The sequence below is a fragment of the Bos indicus x Bos taurus genome, chromosome 17, assembly GCF_003369695.1.
Source record: "Bos indicus x Bos taurus breed Angus x Brahman F1 hybrid chromosome 17, Bos_hybrid_MaternalHap_v2.0, whole genome shotgun sequence".
In the NCBI taxonomy this organism is placed as follows: domain Eukaryota; kingdom Metazoa; phylum Chordata; class Mammalia; order Artiodactyla; family Bovidae; genus Bos; species Bos indicus x Bos taurus.
This window is the reverse complement of record NC_040092.1, coordinates 21,447,114-21,464,608: the sequence shown is the minus strand read 5'-3', so window position 1 is coordinate 21,464,608 and position 17,495 is coordinate 21,447,114. Positions and strand designations below refer to the sequence as shown.

The following is a 17,495-nucleotide window of genomic DNA, read 5'->3' as shown; positions in this document are numbered from 1 at the left end:
GGTGGTAGGGGGCCAAGGGAGTAGCCCCATGAAGCTTTGGGAGGCAGACCGTGGTTGGGAGGGTGGGCAAGCTGCATGCATAGCTTCTGAGAAACAGAGGTGGAGGGCTGCAGGTCCTCCTCCTGTTTGAGCTGCAGGAAGCTGTTACCAGGAGGAGGAATGTGAGCTCGTGCAGTGGCCATGGAGTAAGCAGGGACCCTGTGGTTTGGGCTCTGATGTAAGCATAGTTAGGACTGTCTGTGGTCTGCACAGGGGGTCCATCTGTGATACAGCCCCGTGTGGGAGCAGCTGGGAGCACTCACCCAGACCCAGAGGCTTTGGAATGGCCAGTATGATGTAGCCCAGTGAAGGGGCCTTTTCCCAGATGAACACAGAAGCTGAAAAATATCAGTGAAGTGCCACGCACAGTTGGCATGGGTCGAGCTGGCAGCAGGGCGCCAGGACGGTGCTGGGGGCCAGTGTCTTTATGTGTTCAAGCTGGGCACCAGTTGAGGAATTGTGGCTGTCAGAAAGAGGTTGGCTTTTTTCTGGGGATGCATTAGTAGGAGCATAGCCTCCTTGGCCGAGGAGGGGATATTACCTCATGTCATTATCCAGGTATCTAAAAAATCAGAGGAGTCTTGCCTGTTGAAGAACATGTGGCTGTGAACACTCCGGGGATGTTAGGTTATAGGTAGGTCCTTTGGGATCACAATCTTTGAACTGTTCAAGGTTCATTTTTGTGTGACCTCAGGAGGGCAGTGCTTAGCTGGTTCAATGGGCAGTCCAATTTGGTCTGACTGTCCGAACTTCCTTGGGGTGGAGTTGCAGGGTGTATGTGCGGCAGTGAGCTCCCCATCCCTGGGGGCATCCAAACCTCCTGATGGTTTTCAAGTATCCACTGGTGCTGGACTAATTGTTGGAGAGGTCCCTCCTCTTGTAGTTTTTGGACCCACATGACTAGTCTAGGCTCTAGGGACCCAACACGGCCACCGCCCTTGCAGCTCCCAGGGGCTAATGGAGCAACCTAGAAGAATCTCTTGTTGCCGCCGAGGTCCTTGGCTTATTTGGGCTTGCGAGCACCTGCCTCACCTTCGTTGCTGCCTGTCACTTAGCCTGTGGCTGGCAGGGGCTGTGGGGTGTCCTTTCCGGGGGAGCACTGGGGTATCCCTGGGTTTTCCGTGTCTTGTGTGGCCTGTGCTTTGGCTTGGCCTTGAGAGTGTGTTCACCGCTCAGGTACCAAATCTCTCTTAATACTGCATGCTTTATTTTCCAATCAGGCCACATTAGTCCTTTATAAAGCTTCCCAGGACCTTCCTGGGGCCACTGCTGGGGGTGGGGGAGCCCCAGATGGAGTTTGGGTGAGGGCGTGGGGCCCTTCAGGGCCTCTCTTGGCTGGTTTAGGGGATGAGCGTGGCATGTTCTCAGCTGGGCAGACCCTGCTGGGAACATTCAATCATTCAATACACATTTGTTACACTCACTATGCCAGGCCCTGTTCTAGGACCTGGGGATTTAGCTGTGAACAAGACAAAGTTCCCTATACTTTCATTAAGCTTTATCTAGCAGTGGAGACAGGAAACAAGTTAAGTAAATGAGAAAATATCAGCGAATAAAAAGTACTGTGGTCACATAGCTGTCTTAAGCTCTTTATGCTTTAATATACCGAGTTGTATTTTCCCTTTCAACATAAACATCTTTGATAGCAATATTGTTACACTAGAAGTCTTGCATACATTTTTTTCACTAGACTACAAATGGGTAATATTTTAAGCTGAATAGCGTGGGTGATTTCAGGTTATAAGAATGGCCATAGAATCCAAACAACAAAGGCAAAAGGTATCCATACAAATAATACAAACTGATAAGACACTGCTGCATATAAGTAAAATAAAGCTATGAGTTTACTGAAACCAGTGCCCAATTTTTATAGCCTATAATCTTCATCAGAGGACTGTTCTCCTCTACTAGAGTACGTTCTGGCTAAGTAGGTAACTGCCTAGTGAAAGTTACTCCAAATCTAAGTCACAGATGAACATGTTTAAGTTTAAAACATAGAGATAAATAATTTTGAGATTTCTTCGGTGATAAGTGGTCTGTTTCATGTTAGAAAAATGTATCTGTAAGCAAGTTATCTGAATTGCTTTCTTCTTAGAATTTTAATTTTTTCCCCCATAGTTTGCCTCTGAATTCATACTCAGTTCTGTAATTTTAGTTTCAGTGTGATTGTGATTAAATCAGTGCAGTCATTTACTTTAAAAAATACTTTGAAGGGACTTCCCTGGTGGTCCAGTGGTTAAGACTCAGCTACAGAGAGCATGGGTTTGATCCTTGGTTGGGGAACTAAGATCCCATATGCTGTGTGGCATGGCCAAAAAAAAAATGCTATGAAGATGGCAAACAGGGTGATGGGAGAGAATGTAAGGGGTGACTTAAGCCGAGGGGATCAGGGCCAGGACCTGACAGCTGAGGGAACATTCAGAGACCAAGCAGCAGCTGGCATGCAGCTGCCCCCACCAGAGGCAGGTGGAACAGGCGTTGCAAAGGCCCTGGGGCTGGACTGAGCTGGCGGGATCACAGAGAAGCCTGGCAGGTCCCGAAGGGGTAGGTGAGGGAGAAGAAGGTGCCAGGCTGATCACCTAGGGCTGGTGACGAGTTTTGGGTTTTATTATCTGTGCTAGAGGCTAGTAATGAGGTTTATGTGAAGTGATGTGATGGGGTTTTTGCGAGCCCACGGTCTGGGGGGCATGTTGAGGATCACAAGCATCTGGCTCACGAGGCCAGTCACTCTCAGTGCCTCAGTTGCCCCATCTGTGAGATGGGTTGAAGATTCAATGAATCCCTAGAAGTTATTCAGCGTCAGGCCTGTAGGAAGTGTTCTGTGATTTTTCTCACTTCATCAGCAGAGACCAAGAGAGCTGCCCTCCCTCATTCATTCACTCATTCATTCAGCAGATATTTAGGAACACTGGCTCTGTGCCAGGCACTGTTCTGGGCCCCGGGGAGAGAGCAGTGAGTGAGGAGGTCTGCCATTCTGGTGGCGCAGGCAGATCATAAAGAAATACGTCTATGATACAATGATAGCTTGATAAGGACAAGAAGACAGATCAGGCTGGGGCTGGGGTGAGGCGTTCTCTTGCTCAGAGTGCAGAGCTTCACCAGCTCGCCTCGACTGGGCCTCCCCCCAGGCTCCTCCCTCCCGCCTCTGTAATTGCCACCAGGTGGAAGGTTATCCCTTCCCCAAGGACCTTGCCCTGTCACTTTAATTTCTCTGTGTCTGCGCACTGGGGCCTCTGAGTTAAAGTTAATTTCACGCCTGACTTCCTGCTGCACTGGCAATTTCGGACGTGTTGAAGTCACCTGTACCCACCCCGATGCTGTCCTCTGCCACCTGCCGCCTCTGGAGGCGTGGGGGTGGCCGCCCACGCTCCTGGCAGTGGCGGGGGTGGTGTGGGAGACTGGCTGTGGTCTGGTCTTAGCCTCGGCAGTGACTCCGCAGACCTCGGCAGTGACTCCGCAGACCTCCCAGGCTTTGGGAAGCAGGGGAAGGGGCCGGGGTGGGTGGGGGGCGACCCCAGAGCGGCATCAGTGGGTGCTCCATGGAGGGGCTCCCTGCCCTCTGCAGGCTGGACCCACGGGGAGAGCTGGGGGCTGAATTCTCTGGGTCGGGGAGCCTAGGGTGATTCGGTGAAAGGTTGTGGGCTTGATGCAATGGTTACAGTTGCAGCTCCTGTGTGCTCTGCCGTGGCTACCCCTTCACCTGGTGTTAAGCCTTGTCCTCTCCTCCCCTTGAGGGTAGAAGCCTGCTGGCTCCTGGTGGCTCTTCCTTCCGGATTTTCTTGTCTTACAGATTGATTTCTCCCCTTTTCCTGCCTTACTGGGGTTTGGCTGATGCCCCAGGGCCATGCAGGTGGGAGGGGCGCTGTGGACCCAGGTTACTCTTAACTGGTCCTTGTGGTCTTGCTCTGGAGGTTCAGAGATGTTGAGTAACTTCCCCGGGGCCACACAGCCACACTCTTTAGACCAGCCCAATCTGCACACCCAGCCTGCTTTCCTCCAGGCTCTACCCCTCACTAGCCCAGTGACCTCGGGCAAGTCACATCACTTTGCTTGTCAGTAAGTTGGTCTCCTTGGAAGTCACACAGGAAAAGTGCTTGGCCCAGGGAGCATGGTTCGGACCATCAGTCACCCCAATCTGACAAGCTTTTCCTAAGGCATTCAGGGCCCTGCACGGGCTGCCTCCATCTTTTCCCCTGAAGTTGGGGGGTCTGGTTCTTCTTCCAAATTCACCATCACCCTTCCTCCCTTGGAAGGGTGCCTACTTCATTTCTCTTTGCCCACCTATTCACTGCTTCTCCCAAGCCTCTGCTCAAACCTCATCTCCTTCAGGAAGCCTCCCCTGATTGTCCCATGCTTTCCTTTTTCAGAATCCTATAGACCCCAGGGCTTGGCCAGACTCTTCCTCGAACGTCCACAGATTTTCATTCCTTCCTAGTTCCCCTTCTCCTAGTTCAGTGTCAGCTGACAAAGCCTGTATTTCTTGACAGGTTGTGCTTTTTTAAACCCTGACTTCTCCAGGAGACTGAGATATCCTTTGCACCCCAAAAATGCTTCCACCAACGAACTCATCACATTGCTGGTCTGTCGGTCCTTCCAGAACCCTTTGAGAGAGACTCTGCTTCTTATTTTTGCCAGACAAAATCTCGGCAGAGAAGATTTGTCTGCAGTATGCTGTTTGCAGCTGCAATACCTAAACACTTCTTGCGACAAAATAAACAGTCAAAAAAAAAAGTTTGCCAGAAGAGTGTTGCACAAATGAACACCCCAAGCCAGATGTCTAGAAGCTTGTGAACCCAGATGCATGCCTCTGGGGCAGGAACAAAGTTAGGGAAGGGCTGGTGGGAGGTGCTAGGGAGTGTGGGGACTAGGGTGAATGGGGAGCTTGTCACTCTTTTAAATGGGCAATCAGGGGACTTCCCTGGTGGTCCAGTGGGTAGAACTCCAATCTTCCAGTGCTGGGGACAGAGGTTCGATCCCTGGTCAGGGAACTAGATCCCACGCAGCCCAATTAAGTGTTTATATACCACAACTGAGACCCAACATAGCCAAATAAATAAACATTTTAAAAGGGTGGGGGGGGGGGCAGTCAGACCTCAGTTCCCAGTCTGTGGCCATAAGGGAGTGTGATCAGGCTGCCTGATTTTTTTTTTTAAGAGAAGCTCTCTGTTCATCTTTTTATGCAGCAGCTTCTGGTTTTCAATAATGGCAACAAACGCAGTGTTTTTAGAAAGCTCCATAGCCCAAACACAGCAGTCTCAGGAACTGGCCCTGCTTGGTGGACTGCACCTGTTTGCAACCTGTGGACTTGACATTGGTCCTCTTTGGCAGTCAGCGAATGGATACCTGCCATGGATACCAGCTTGCTCTGGAAGGAAACCCAGATAGCTGGGGAGGACACGTGCCCTCCAGTAGCTATGGGGAATGGAGACGGCTGCTTGCCTGGCCTCTGCCCCTGCGAGCGAGCCTTTGTTCTCACCGAGGCCTCTTTAGCTCGAAGCCACAGCACTGTGCTTGGGGTAGATCCTTCCAGGCTGTTTGAGTTCCCTCAGGCTGCCAGAACTCGTCACAACATCCAGGCTGCCTGGAAACTATAGTGAGTCATTCTCTCGTGGTTCTGCAGGCCGGAAGTTGGAAATCCAGGGACTGGCAGGGTGATCTCTTGCAGGTGCTATGGGGAGGATCCTTCCATGCGTTTTCTAGCTTCTGGTGTTTGCTGAGCATCCTTGACGATTCTTAGCCTGTAGATGCTTCACTCCAACCCTATATTCACATGGCCCTCTTCCTGTGTCTTTTCATCCCCAAACCATCTCCCAGTCCATGGAAAAATTGTCTTGTATGAAACCTGTCCGTGGTGCCCAAAAGATTGGGAACCACTGCACAAACTTTGTTTGGATTTTCCATTTTCCCACTGATGCCTGTTTTCTGGTCCAAGATCTGATCCAGAATCCTTCTCTGTACTTCATCCTCGTGACCAATTGGTCTTCACTCTGTGACCATTTCTCAGTCTTCCTTGATTTTCTGTACCTTGTCACTTTTGAAGAGGACTGCTCACAGAATCTGCAGAATGTCCTACGATTTGGGTGTGTTTGATATTTTTTCAGGAGGAGCTGGGCTTGTGGATTTGGGGGAAGATTTCCCCCGAGGTGAGGGGGTGCCCTTCCCATCACGATACATCAGGGGCACCCAACACCCTGACTGGGGTTGTTTCTGTCACTACAGGTGGTGTTGACTTTGCTCCCTTGCTCAGGGAAGTGTCAGCTGTCTCCCCGTCAAGTTGCTGTCTTTCCCATCCCTACTCTGTGCATTATTTTTTATTTTTATTTGGATGTCTGGGCCATTTTTAAAGTCTTTATTGAATTTGTTACAATATTGTTTCTGTTTTACATTTTGGTTCTTTTGGCTAGGAGGTATGTGGGATCTTAGTTCCCTGACCAGAGATCGAACTTGAGCCCCCTGCATTGGAAGGTGAAGTCTTCACCACCACTCTGGACCACCAGAGAAGTCCCCACTCTGTGCTTTAGAAGCAAGTCGCTGTCCAGCCTACTGTCAAGGGGAGGGAAGTCCAGCTGCACCTCCTAAAGGGCGAATATCAAAGACTTTGTGGACTCAAGTGAAAGCCTCCACGATGCTTAGTAAATATTTGGGGGAAAGTGCTTTGCAGCTATGCAAATTTCTCATCTTTCCTCAACGTTTTGCCAACCAGTTTAACATTCATGGAAGGGGCTTGCCTGTAACGATGAGCACCGTGGTATCTAATGGGGATTTTCTCCTTCGCTCAGTCCTTCTGCACGTAGTAGTTGAAATTCCGTAAGGCTTCCCAGGTGGCTCAATGGTAAAGAACCCGCCTGCAGTGCCGGAGACACGGGGTTTGATCCCAGCATCAAGAAGATCCCCTGGAGAAGGAAATGGCAACCCTCTCCAGTATTCTTGCCTGGGAAATCCCACGGACAGAGGAGTCTGGCAGGCTACAGTCAGTCCATGGGGTCGCAAAAAGTTGGGCTTGACTGAGCATGCATGCGCACACACAAAGAACACGTGTCCCTTCTCTCTCCTTTGTTTGTTTATTCTATCATTTATTTACATCTGTGTAGACGTGTGGGTATTTATTTTATTCTTCGGGTTATAATCTAGCACTCGTGTTATTTACTTTGCTTCTCAGATTGTTCCAGCTTTGGTCGCCAGAAACTCTTTTTGGTTGGGTCCTGTGTCCTTTTGACACCCCCCCCCCCCCCACGCTTTATCTTTTTGTCCTTCCTTTTTAACACTTCTCTGCTTAAAGATGTTCTGGGCTCATCTTGTATATTTCCTGCCCCAGCACCGGACTCAGTCATTCCTCCAGGGAGAAATGGCTCTATTTTTTTATTTTTTTGGCCATGTCCCTCTGCATTCAGGATCCTAGTTCTCCGGCCCAGGATTGAACCCGTGCCCCCTGCAGTGGAAGCACCGAATCTTAACCAGTAGACTGCCAGAGAAGTCCTGAGAAATGGCTCCTTGTACTGGAGGATGGTGTTAGGGACCAAGACCTCAGAGCTGGTGGGCTCATTGCTCTGAACTGTCATGGCTTCTTGGCCTTCTCAGCTGCTGCCTTTAGGTCCCTACCCTCTCCTGTGTTCCAGCCCATGAGGTTGCACAGGGGGCCCTGCTCACCTTGTTGCTCTCCTCCCCTCTGTCCCTCCTCAGCACTCTGCAGCCACAAGGATCTTCTTCTGTTGCAAACACTTGAGTTTGTTCCCACCTCAGGGCCTTTGCACACCCAGTGTGTTCTGCCTGGAGTGCATCTCCCTGTGGGTCGTTCCACAGCTGGGCCCTCCTGGTGATTGAAATGTCCAGGCCAACTCTGAGACACTTTTCTGCACCCCGAACCTAAAATAGCTATGCCCTCCCCTCCCCCAGTCAGTACCCTATCCCTCTGTGTAAGTTTCTGAATCTAAGGTTATCATTTTTTAAAATATTTATAATTGGCTGCGTCGGGTCTTAGTTTTGGCACACAGGATCTTGGTTGCTACTCACAGACTCTCTAGTTGTGAGGTGCCAGCTTAATTGCTCAAGGGCATGTGGGATCTTAGTTTTCTGACCAGGGATTGAACCCATGTCCTCTGCATTGCCGGGCAGATTCTTAACCATTCCACCACCAGGGAGGTCCCCAGGATTATATTGCTTATTGTCAGCATGGTCCCTCTATGTGTCACCTGCCTCCGTGAGGACTCAGGGCTTTGTGTTGCTCACCTGTGGGTCCCCAGGACCCAGAACAGTGCCCGGCGCATAGTAGGTGCTCGGTGAACTTTTGCTGAGTGACTGAGGAGATGAAAGCATGATGCCATTGCTCCCATTATTCGGATGAGTAAACTGAGGCTGAGAGACCTTCTGAGATTTGCTCAGAGACCCCCTAATGTGGAATGAGGGGGGTTCTGGTCTCAGCCTGTGTGGCTGAGGACCCGTATTGCCCACCCTGCTGGGGAGGGCAAGATTGATGTTAAGTAGTGAGACCTCGAGGTGGGAGGCCTGCGCGGCAGGAGGTGAAATCAGATTGATCCAGGGAGCCCAGGGTCTCTTACCAGCGACCCTCCTGGAAGTGAGTGTGGCCTTTCCTTGTCGGGAGAGGGATGGAGACAGGGCTCAAAGCCTGGCTGGGGTCCATAAATGAAGAGGGTCCGTGCAGGCCTGTCAGCATCTCGGACTTGAGACCTGATAGTGAGGATGCTGGAAATCACTGCAGGGTCTGGGGACACTCATCCAGACAGGAGTAAGGTGTGCTGGTAGACCCGTGCATGCATGGCTCCCAGCCATCGGTTTGGGAGCTTTTTGCAAGGGTTCTGGGTGCAGCTGAGGCTATGAGCAACTTGGGGGACCCCGCCCCAGAAAAATTGATCCCACTGTACACTCGGATGGGATCAAGCAAGTTCACAGGCCTGATGACCTCCCGGGGCCTGTCTGCGACCCCGCAGACCCCAGCTGCTGCACTCTGCTTTGTATAGGAGGTTGTGGAGAGGGGGTCAGGGGAAGTGGGTCCTTGGGTGTGTCTTCCCCCCTTTTCTGTATCGGTCCGCATCTCTGACTCTCCCTCTGCCTTCTTCTAGGGCTCCATCTCCCTTTCTTTCATTTTTACTTTATTATTGAGGTGTGGTTGATTCACAGTGTTGTGCTGTACAACTGTGCTGCACAGCAAATATATATATACAAACATATACATTCTTTTAATATTCCTTTTTAAAATCTTGCCTCCTATATACCATTTCCATTCCTTTATTTATTCTTAATTGGAGCATAATGGTTTTACAATATTTCATTGGTTTCTGCCATACATCAACATGAATCGGCCATAGGTATACATATGTCCCCTCCCTCTTGAACCTCCCTTCCACCTCCCACCCCGTCCCACCCCTCTAAGTTGCCACAGAGCACTCGGTTGTCATTGAGCTCCCTGAGTCATACAGCAAATTCCCACTGGCTGTCTGTTTTACATATAGCAATATTAATATTCTTTTCCCTTATGGTTTATTAAGGGGATATTAAGCATAGTTCCCTGTGCTCTACAGTAGGTCCTTGTTGCGTATCCATCGTCCCCCCCACTTTCTTTGGATCGTGTCCTCCTCTGCCTGGAGGCCTGTTCCCTTCCTGTCTCGCTGTCTCTCTCTGCCAGGCTCCTTGCCCTCTGGGGCTCTGTCCTCATTTGGGATCTTATCCATTTCTCTCTCTCTCTCCCCTTGCTTCTCTCTGGGGCTCTGTCTGTCTTTCTGCTTTCCTTTTCTCTCTCATTCCTGGTCTCGGAGTCTCTCTCTCTGCTTCTCTTTCTCTCTGAACCACCCGCATCCCTCCCACCCCCTGGAAGTGCCCACTCCTCTCTGAGCCCACAGTGCTGTGTGTGGCCTCCTCGGTTGAGAACCCCGATGGCAGGAGGGGTCTGGCTTCACCGACCTGAGGCGTGAGGCCCCTCGAGTGCTTCCTGGAGTTCTTGCCTCACTGGCTCCCACCAGCCTGTCGCTGGCCTATCCACATCACCCCCACCCCAGGGGGGCAGAGCAGGGGCTTTCTTGGTTGGAGGTGGCTTGGGGTCACTGAGGCCAGACCCCAAGATCCTGCCTCTGTGGGTCTGCAGCTTTTGGGGGCTTATTCTGCCCGGCCTGTGTTCCTGGTTTAAGGCTGTGGCTTTTCCTCTGTGGCTGGTTTCCCGTGGCTGACGAGAGAGGGGAGTTTGGGTGATGGCAGCTCCAGGGAGGGCAGGAAGTCTCAGGACCTTGCCCCCACTTTGGAGCCCTCTTTTCCTGCAGACCATGCTCAGCCAGAGTGTGGGTGGGGGGCACTTCGTATAGGGCAGAGGAAAGACATACATGGGCAGTACGTGGCTTGCCCTGGGGGACTGTGGGGTCTCTTCCCTCACCGGAAGCCAGTGATGGGGCAAACTTCAGCGAGGGACGAAATTCCTGAAACCCTGCCTTTCTGACCTGCCCTGTTGGCTGTCTCCTTCCTGCTTAGAAACCAGGCAATGCGGAAAAAGTTAATCTTGTACTTCAAGAGGAGGAATCACGCCCGGAAACAATGGGTAAGTCATCACTGGGGCCCCCAGCCCTGGAATCTCTTCTGCTGCCCCCTCCCTTCCGTGGACCAGGCTTCCTGGAGAGTGGAAATGGTCCCCGCCACTCAGGCCATGGCCCCTGGGACCCCTGGGTTCTGATCCTGATTCCTGAGTGTCCAGGTCATGAAAAAAAAGCCAAGGACAGCAAGAGAAACGGGAAAAGACAGCAGCTGCTTTATTGAAGCCGGGGGCTCGAGGCTCAGCTGCCTCAAGGAAGCAAGGGTGTGGGTGGAAGGGGGTGCTGGGGACGTTGCCCCTCCTTTTCCCACCTGGAAGAGGAGAAAGCATGACATTAGCTGGGAAAACTGGTCCCTTGTCAGAGGACCCACTGTGGATATTTTGGGCAGAGAGAGGTCTGTTGGCAGAGGTGGAGTATGGGGTGGGCTATATGCTGGGTGACGGTGATTGCCGGGGATTCCCTGAGAAATGAGCCTTTCCCAGCCCACTGTGCTCATTCTGGGCTCAGGAAAGTCAGGACCCAGAGAAGCAGTGAGGCCTCCTTGCTTAGTGGTACGACTCCTGCATTCCGCTGCATGCACACTCCAGTCTCAGCTGGGAGGCAGCCCGAAGGCAGGGAGAGCACATGCCGGAGAACACCTTTAGTTGTGGTTTAGGGTGCTCGTTTACATCACTGGTGTGCTGGGGGAGATTAGGGCTGAGGGACGGAGGGAGTGTTACCCGTTAGTATTCTTTCAGCTGTGAGAGGAAGAAAAGCTGGCTCAGATGGGCTTAACCAGTCAAGGAATTTCTGTAGCTGACAAAGTCTACTGAATGGAGTTCAGGAGTGGTTTGATCAGGTTGTACCTGGTCTGATGTACCTGAAGTCTATGCAGTTTCTTGGTTGTTTTTTTTTGTCTCAACTCTGTGTTAGCACAAGGACAAACTGATTTTCCTTTGGGACCTGAATTTCTGCAGCAGGCTTGGAGGCCAGAAAGAGAGAACTACTCTTTCTTAGACCATGTCACAAAAGCTCGGATTGTATCACTTGAGGGCCCTGGACCCTTTGAAACAGTTTCCGAACCCACCCTGCTCTAGATGTCAGCTGGACCCTCAGAGAAGGGAGATACTTCTGTCCCAGATGCTGAAGGACTGAGAGGCTGGGGGGGTAACACCTTTGGACTCTAGGGACCCATGGGTAAGAAGTGGTGGGCTTCCCAGCCTTTCCTTTCTTGACCTTCTCAGACTCCTAAACTGACTGGATGGTGACCAGAAGCACCCACTGGGTAGATGGGGTTCATGAAACAGGGCATCGTATGTTATTCATTGAATTAAGAAATATTTACTGAACACGTGCTGTGGGCCTGGTGCAGTGCTGAGCTGTGTTATGCTGAGTGGAGGAGAGGAGGGACGAGTGCCGGGCAGAGAAGTGGGGTGGGGGACAGCCTGGGTGTCCCACCTCAGAACTGAGAGAGGCATGACCGGAAAGGACGACCTGTGTGAATGTCTGGGGGTCTGAGTGTCAAGAAGCGGGCACAGCAAGTGCAGAGGCCCTGAGGTAGGAACCAGCACAGGGTGACATGGGACAATGTAACAGGCAAGTTGGACTACAGAGCATGAGTGAGGAGACTGTGGTGGAGAACCATTCTGTACTAGGGTGGAACATTTGGATTTTATTCCAAATACAGTGAGACAATTCATTCTTAATAGATAATACAAAGTCTTTAAGGATTTTTAGTGATTCCAAAAACTTGACAGTCATGTAGGCAGTTTGACAGGATACAGTGAACACCTCTATGCCCACCATCTAGAATTCCTCATGGTTAACATTTCTTTGGGTTTCCCAGGTGGCGCTAGTGGTAAAGAACCCGCCTGCCAATGCAGGAGACGGAAGAGATGCGGGTCCGATCCCTGGGTTGGGAAGATCCCCTGGAGGAGGGCATGGCTACCCACTCCAGTATTCCTGCCTGGAGAATCCCATGGGCAGAGGAGTCTGGTGGGCTACAGTCCATGGGGTCCCAAAGAGTCAGACACAACCGAAGTGACTTAATGTGTACGCACTTCTTTACATTCACTTTGTGTGTCTGTGTGTCTGTGTGTGAGTACGAATGTTTTTGTGGTGAATGTTTAGAAAGTAAGTGTGGATGCCCAGACCCTCGCCTGTCATGCTTCCCTGTCTCTCTCAGATGAAGGAAATTCGGGAGCACACCTCAGGATGTACAGCTTTTCCCAAGTAGTCCTGCCTGGGGGTGAAGGGCATGGTTGGGGAGGTCCTTTAGCTGGGGAGAAAGGAGATCTGATCTACGTTTTAAAAGGATCCTGGTGACTGCTGAGGTTGGAGTTGGGTGGATGTAAGTTCTTAAGAAATCTCCCAGGGCTCCTTGGAGGTCCTTTGAGGGGATGGAGGGGAAATGGGCTTATTTAAAGATAGAGGAAGAGGAACTGGAGACTTCTAAGAAACTCTGGGTGGCTTTGTGGCCAAGCTGAGCCCGTCTTAAGAGAGGCTCTTGTGAAAACGAATTCGGAAACCACAGAAACTGTGACAGGAGGGCATCAGGCGTGATCTCGCTCTAGTTCTTATATAACGGGCCCCGAGTCCTGTGCGCTGTTGTCAGGCGGGACCTGGAGGGGGCTTGGTCAAGACGTGCCCCTTCAGATCTGTGTGTTGCCCGCCTCCACCTGAGTCAGTTCTCCGGCGGAGCTCTCACTTTTCAGAGGTCTTGGGGACTGCGACCCAGCAGCCCAGGCTGCCCTGCATGCCTGCTCTGCCCAGAGAGCTGAGGCTCTTTTCCTGGAGGGGTGCCCAGCCCCAACAGGAACCCCCACCGGGCCTGCCCTATCCTTCCCTGAGCTTACCCCACAACCCTGGAAGCCAGATTGTGTGTGTGTGTGTGTGTGTGTGTGTGTGTGTGTGTGTGTGTGTGTTGGGGGAGGAGGGTGTAAGGCTGAGTCACTGATGCACAGGTTCAAACCCCATCCACCAGACCTGCTGTGAGTGGTCCTGGGAGAGCTATCTGGCCCCAAGCCTTGCTTTTCCTCATCTGTGAAATGGGGTCATGGTGGTACTGCAGGAAGCGCAGTGCCTGGCGGGGAGAGTGGGCGTGATTGACGGTGGCCCTGCAGGATGGGTTAGTCAGCGGTGAGCCCAGCCTGGATGGTGGGTGTATTCACTTCCTGAGGTGGCTGTAACAAATGGCCACAAACTAGGTGCCTAAGAACAACAGACATGTATTCTCGCTCTGTGCTGGAGGCCAGAAGTTCAAGATGTGGGCAGGGCCGTGCTCCCTTTAGAGGCCCTAGGGGAAGCCTGCCTCTTCCAGTTCCTGGTGCTCCAGACGATGCTTGGCTGTGGCCACAGGACTCCCATCTTGGCCTCTGTCCTCACCTCCCTTTTCCCCTCTCTTCTCTTACATGGACGTCTGTCCCGGGGTCTGAGGTGTGCGTCAGCCGTGTCCGACGCTTTGCGATCCCATGGACTGCAGCACCAGGCTTCCCTGTCCTTCACGATCTCCCAGAGCTTGTTCAAACCCATGTCCGTGGAGTCTGTGATGCCATCCAGCCATCTCATCCTCCGTTGTCCCCTTCTCCTCCTGCCCTCCATCTTTCCCAGCATCAGGGTCTTTTCCAATGAGTCAGCTCTTTGCATCAGGTGGCCAAAGTCTTGGAGCTTCAGTATTGGTCTTTACAATGAATATACAGGGTTGATTTCCTTTAGGATGGACTGGTTTGATCCTGCAGTCCAAGGGACTCTCAAGAGTCTTCTCCAGCACCACAGTTCTTTTTTTAAGAGATGGCTAAAGGATGCACACTCTGTATCCCCTGCACCTCTGATGTCCTTATGCTTCACATCTGGCTTTGTCCTGACTTGGCCCAGCATCCGCTTCTGCAGCCTGAGTGATGGGCCGCAGGACAGAGGCTGGGAAAGCCCTGGCCTGTCCCCTTCACCCATCGCTGAACATACGGACAGCCAGTGGGGGAACATTTCTCTGACTCTGTGGCTCCTGAGCCACTGAGCCCAGCGGAAGAAAGCCTTTAGGTGAGGCCGCGGGCTCCCTGGGGGTACGGAGGATGCCAGGGCACTAGGTGACCACACAGATCAGCTTCCCTGGCCAGCCGGCTCCAGTCAGCTCCCTGGCACCTCCCTCCATGTTCTCTGTTGGTTTGAGACTGTCTTCCTCAGTTTAGGGGGTTCTCCTGGGCACCCCATCTCTTATTTCCTCCCTAATTATAGAGTTGCATTCTGCCACACCTGGCAGGGCAGGAAGGGTTCAAATTCTGGCTCTGCTGGGTGACCAGGGCAAATCATTGAACTCCGGGCCTCAGTTTCCTGTTTCATTCAGTGGGGACTGTAGGAACACCCACCTCATCAGGCTACTGAGCAAGAGGCTGCAAGCGGCATGCTTGGGGCCGTGCCTGGACCACCGTGGTTGCTCGGAACTGTCAGCCGCAAGCCGACCCTCAAATTCAGAGGGACCCCAAATAGCCAAAACAGTCTTGAAAAAAACCCACCAAGTTGGAAGACTCACTTCCTCATTCTAAAACACATCGCGGGACTCCCCTGGCAGTCCAGTGGTTAAGAATTCACCTTCCAACACAGGGGACGTAGGTTCGATTCCTGGTCCGGGAAGATCCCACATGCCGTGGGGCGGCTAAGCCCGTGCACCGCAGCTCCTGAGCCCACGCTTTAGAGCCCTCGAGCCGCAACTATTGATCCTGGGCATCCAGAGCCCCTGCTCCACAACAAGAGAGGTCACTGCTCGCCACAGCTGGAGGAAGGCCACAGGTAGCAACGAAGACCTAGCACAGCCAAAATTAAAAAATAAATGTAAAAAACCCTGCAGAACTGCAGTAATCAGCACAGTGTGATTCCAGCCTAAGGACAGACACGGAGGACAGCGGAACAGAATGGAGGGTCTGGAATCAAGCCCTCGCATCTGTGGCTGGTGGGTTTTTGACAGGAGGCCAAGTCCATTCGGAGAGTTAGGACTGTCTCTTCAACAAACGGTGCTGGAGCAGCAGGATGGTCACACGCGCGGAATGGAGTTGGGCTCCACCTCACACAGTTAACACACACATGCACTCGAAATGAGCTAGAGACCTAAATGCAAGAGCGAAAGCCAGGGCTCCCCTGGTGGTCCAGTGGTTAAGAATGCACCTGCCATTGCAGGGGACACGGGTTCAGTCCCTGGTCCAGGAAGATCCCACATGCCTTGGAGCAGCTAAGCCCCTGTGCCACTGCTCCTGAAGCCCCTGCTCCTGGAACCCATGCTCTGCAACAAAGGAAGTCTCTGCAGTGAGAAGCCTGTGCACTGCAAGTAGAGAGCAGCCCCTGCTTGTTGCAACTCGAGAAAGCCCGCATGCAGCAACGAAGACCCAATGCAGCCAGAAATCTTAAAAAAAAAAAACCAAAAACCTCTAAAGCCATGCAATTAAGAAAAGCCCTTGTGGTGAATCTTTATGACCTTGGATTTGGCAGTGGCTCTTGGGTGAGACTGCCCAAAGACCAGCGAAAGGGGAAGTAGACACGCTGGACTTTATCAGAACAACCGTCAGGATCCCGACCTCCCGTCTGGACTGTGCGATCCAGGCCTGATGGCGCCCAAGCTCTGAGCTCCCACCTGTACAGAGGGGGGATGCCGGTCACCGCTTTTGGGGGTTTGGGAAAGTCGGTCACGGGAAGGACTCTGCTCTGTGCCTGGCACGTGGCGCAGTGGTCCTTAGGCCAGTGTCAGTGGCGATGGTGATGGTGAAGCCGATGTTGCTGTTTATGATGGAGATGATAGTGATGGCAAAGATGATGATGGTGACGGTGCTGGAACAAAGAATTCTCGCTGAGGGTGACAAACTGCGGTCACAGCGGCCATCCTCCTTTTCCTGTGCAGATTCTTGCCCCTGTCGCCTGCAGGCTCGCTTAGCGGTGCTCCAGCCTCTGAAATGTGAGTGTGAGACAGTGTGTGAGTACATGTGTGCTTGAGAGCGTGGGTGTGTGAGATTATGAGTGAGTGAGTGTGGTTTGTATTGTGAGTGAGAATATGCGTTATGTATTTGTCCGTGTGTGTGTATTAGGGTGTGTGTGTGAGTGTGTGTGTGTGTGTATGTGCGGGGATGTGTGGGGATGTATGTGCTTCAGTGTGAGTGTATGTATGTGTGAGCGTGTGTGTGTGTGCAAGTGCGTGTGTGATCCGTATCCTCCCCCGGCCAGCAGGGCCACCCAGGTGGAAACTCCTGGCAGGGTCATTGCTGCCCCAGGTGGGGCTGCGGCCACTGCCACAGGCTGCCCTGCGGTGCCCAGGGCCCTCAGCCCTCAGTGGACAGAGAGCGCGCCCAGCACACAGGTGACAGCAGGTGGCAGTGTGGTCAGATATGAAGGGGAACTTCCTCATGTTGAATAGTCCTCAGGAGCTGCTCGCATCTTTGTGTATGGTGATTGGGGCTGGGCAGTGTGACTGGATGACCCCTCGTGGCTGTTCTGTCCCTTTTGCTCTACAAGGGCCCCAGGCAGGGCTGGGTCATCTTGCCAGCCGCCCCTCCACTGGGCAGCTGGTTGGTGGCCCCACGGGTTTCTTGCTTGTCTTCACTGGTAACTGCGTTTTTTCTCTCTGCTGGTTTTTGAGTGAGCACGTTCTCACCTTTAGCCCATCTGACATTCTCCTGCTCTCGCCCATCAGACCAAGGCCTCCTGAGCACCGCAGGGCAGCCTGTGGCTGTGGCCACTGCCCCTTCTGGGGCAGCAATGACCCTGCCAGGATTTGCACCTGGATGGCCCTGCTGGCCGGGGGAGGATTCGGATCACACACTCACACTGAGAGGGTGGCGAGGGTCCCCTGCTCTGACGATGGGCTGAGTATCCTTCATGTCGGTTCCCACCCCAGGAGTGCTGTCTGCAGCATGTTGCCACGAACATGTGTGGCCATTGCGTGCTGCTAGAACTTGAACTCCCAAGGGT

The 17,495-nt window shown here is 52.5% G+C and overlaps 1 protein-coding gene across 15 annotated transcripts in view; it reads left to right on the top strand.

Moving 5' to 3' along the window:
- NCOR2 (nuclear receptor corepressor 2) overlaps positions 1–17,495 on the top strand; it is a 237,237-nt gene that overhangs the window by 116,066 nt on the left and 103,676 nt on the right. For all 15 annotated transcript variants that reach the window (XM_027567024.1, XM_027567022.1, XM_027567025.1 and 12 more), the window contains one exon: positions 10,513–10,579. In XM_027567024.1, coding sequence (XP_027422825.1) covers positions 10,513–10,579 — 67 coding nt within the window. The remainder of the gene's footprint in view (positions 1–10,512; positions 10,580–17,495) is intronic.